This window comes from Octopus bimaculoides, chromosome 16 (assembly GCF_001194135.2).
Source record: "Octopus bimaculoides isolate UCB-OBI-ISO-001 chromosome 16, ASM119413v2, whole genome shotgun sequence".
In the NCBI taxonomy this organism is placed as follows: Eukaryota; Metazoa; Mollusca; class Cephalopoda; order Octopoda; family Octopodidae; genus Octopus; species Octopus bimaculoides.
In genome coordinates, this window is record NC_068996.1 from 30,045,492 (window position 1) to 30,046,809 (window position 1,318).

The 1,318-nt window shown below is 32.9% G+C and overlaps 1 protein-coding gene across 1 annotated transcript; it reads right to left on the reverse strand.

Moving 5' to 3' along the window:
* Nucleotides 1–608: 608 nt before the first annotated feature.
* On the reverse strand, nucleotides 609–1,058 carry LOC106874698 (uncharacterized protein K02A2.6-like). Its single transcript, XM_014922510.1, has one exon. It carries the CDS (start codon nucleotides 1,056–1,058, stop codon nucleotides 609–611), a length of 450 nt encoding a protein of 149 aa, XP_014777996.1.
* Nucleotides 1,059–1,318: the final 260 nt, after the last annotated feature.

The window sequence follows — 1,318 nt, forward strand, 5'->3', positions numbered from 1 at the left end:
TATATATATATATATATTGTAATCCAGCATCGGACTGTTATAACGTCCCACTCCAGTATACCAGTATAGTTATTTAGACAAGTAAAGATATGACTGTCTATAACCAACTTCACCAACTTCTCGATGACTTGACTTCCTATGTCACAGTATTTGTAACAACTAGCGCATACCACTTATCACATGAGAGGGGTGTTTCATTATTATTATTATTATTATTATTATTATTATCATCCCTATAACATCTCCCCTTTTAATTTTTTTTCTTAGGGAGTGTAATTTCATTTCTTTTTAACAATAATTTTTACATCACCTTACCTCCCTTTTTAGAATTTTTTTTTTATATAGTTACAAATTTAATATTTTTTTGCTTGGCATCCATTTCTAGGAACTCTGTACATTTTCTTTTTCTTTCGCTTGTGCATCTGTGTTCAATTATTCTTAGTGGCATTGATACTTGAAAAGTATAATATAGCCATTCCATTGGTTCTTCCATTCTCTTGGGTTTGCAGTCAACAGATCTTTTTTTTAGTTAATTGATGTCTCTTGTATACCCATTTTTTTTCTTTTACCAAGTAAAGCATTTTTTTCCCTTCCTATGTGCTTGGTAATCACGCTGTCTTCCAAACTTTTTCTGTTTTTATATGCCCTAACAAATACATTTTCACTATCTTTTTATCCATTGCAATTTTTCTTTTCTTACCAGGTAACAATTTGTTGAAGACTGATTTTATTTTCCTTGCAAACATCAGCTCTGCTGGTGACATATCTGCTGGTGTGTTTGGATTTGGTGTCAGTTGGTATACTCTTAGGAATTGTTGTAGAGCTACCTCAGCTATGATTTCCTTATTTGACTTTCTTAGGGCTCTCTTGAATGTGTCGACAAAGAGTTCTACTTGTCCATTAGATCTGGGGTGGTATGGTGCAATAGTTAGATGTTCTACAGCAAACATTTTACAAAACTTTTTAAATTCAAAAGACACAAATTGCATTCCATTATCAGACACTATAGTGTTTGGGACACCAAATCTCACAAACAACTCATGTAAAAAGTTTGTCATAGTTAAGGAGGTTGGCTTTTTACACTCATGAATTTCTGGTCATTTAGAGAAACTATCTGCTACCACAAAGTAGTATGAACCATTTAAGGGACCAATGAAATCAATGTGTAGTCTCGACCATGGAACATCTATTTTTGGCCAAGGTTCACTTTTAATCGTCAGTAATTTTGCTACTAGAACACATCCTCTGCAACCTTTCTCTAAATTTTCAATTTCTCTATCCATTTTTGGCCAGTACATGTAACTATGCATTAAAACTT

Bases quoted from the DNA above. Each gene is read 5' to 3' on its own strand.
- LOC106874698 (XM_014922510.1), bottom strand. From the start codon at position 1,058: ATGACAAACTTTTTACATGAGTTGTTTGTGAGATTTGGTGTCCCAAAC.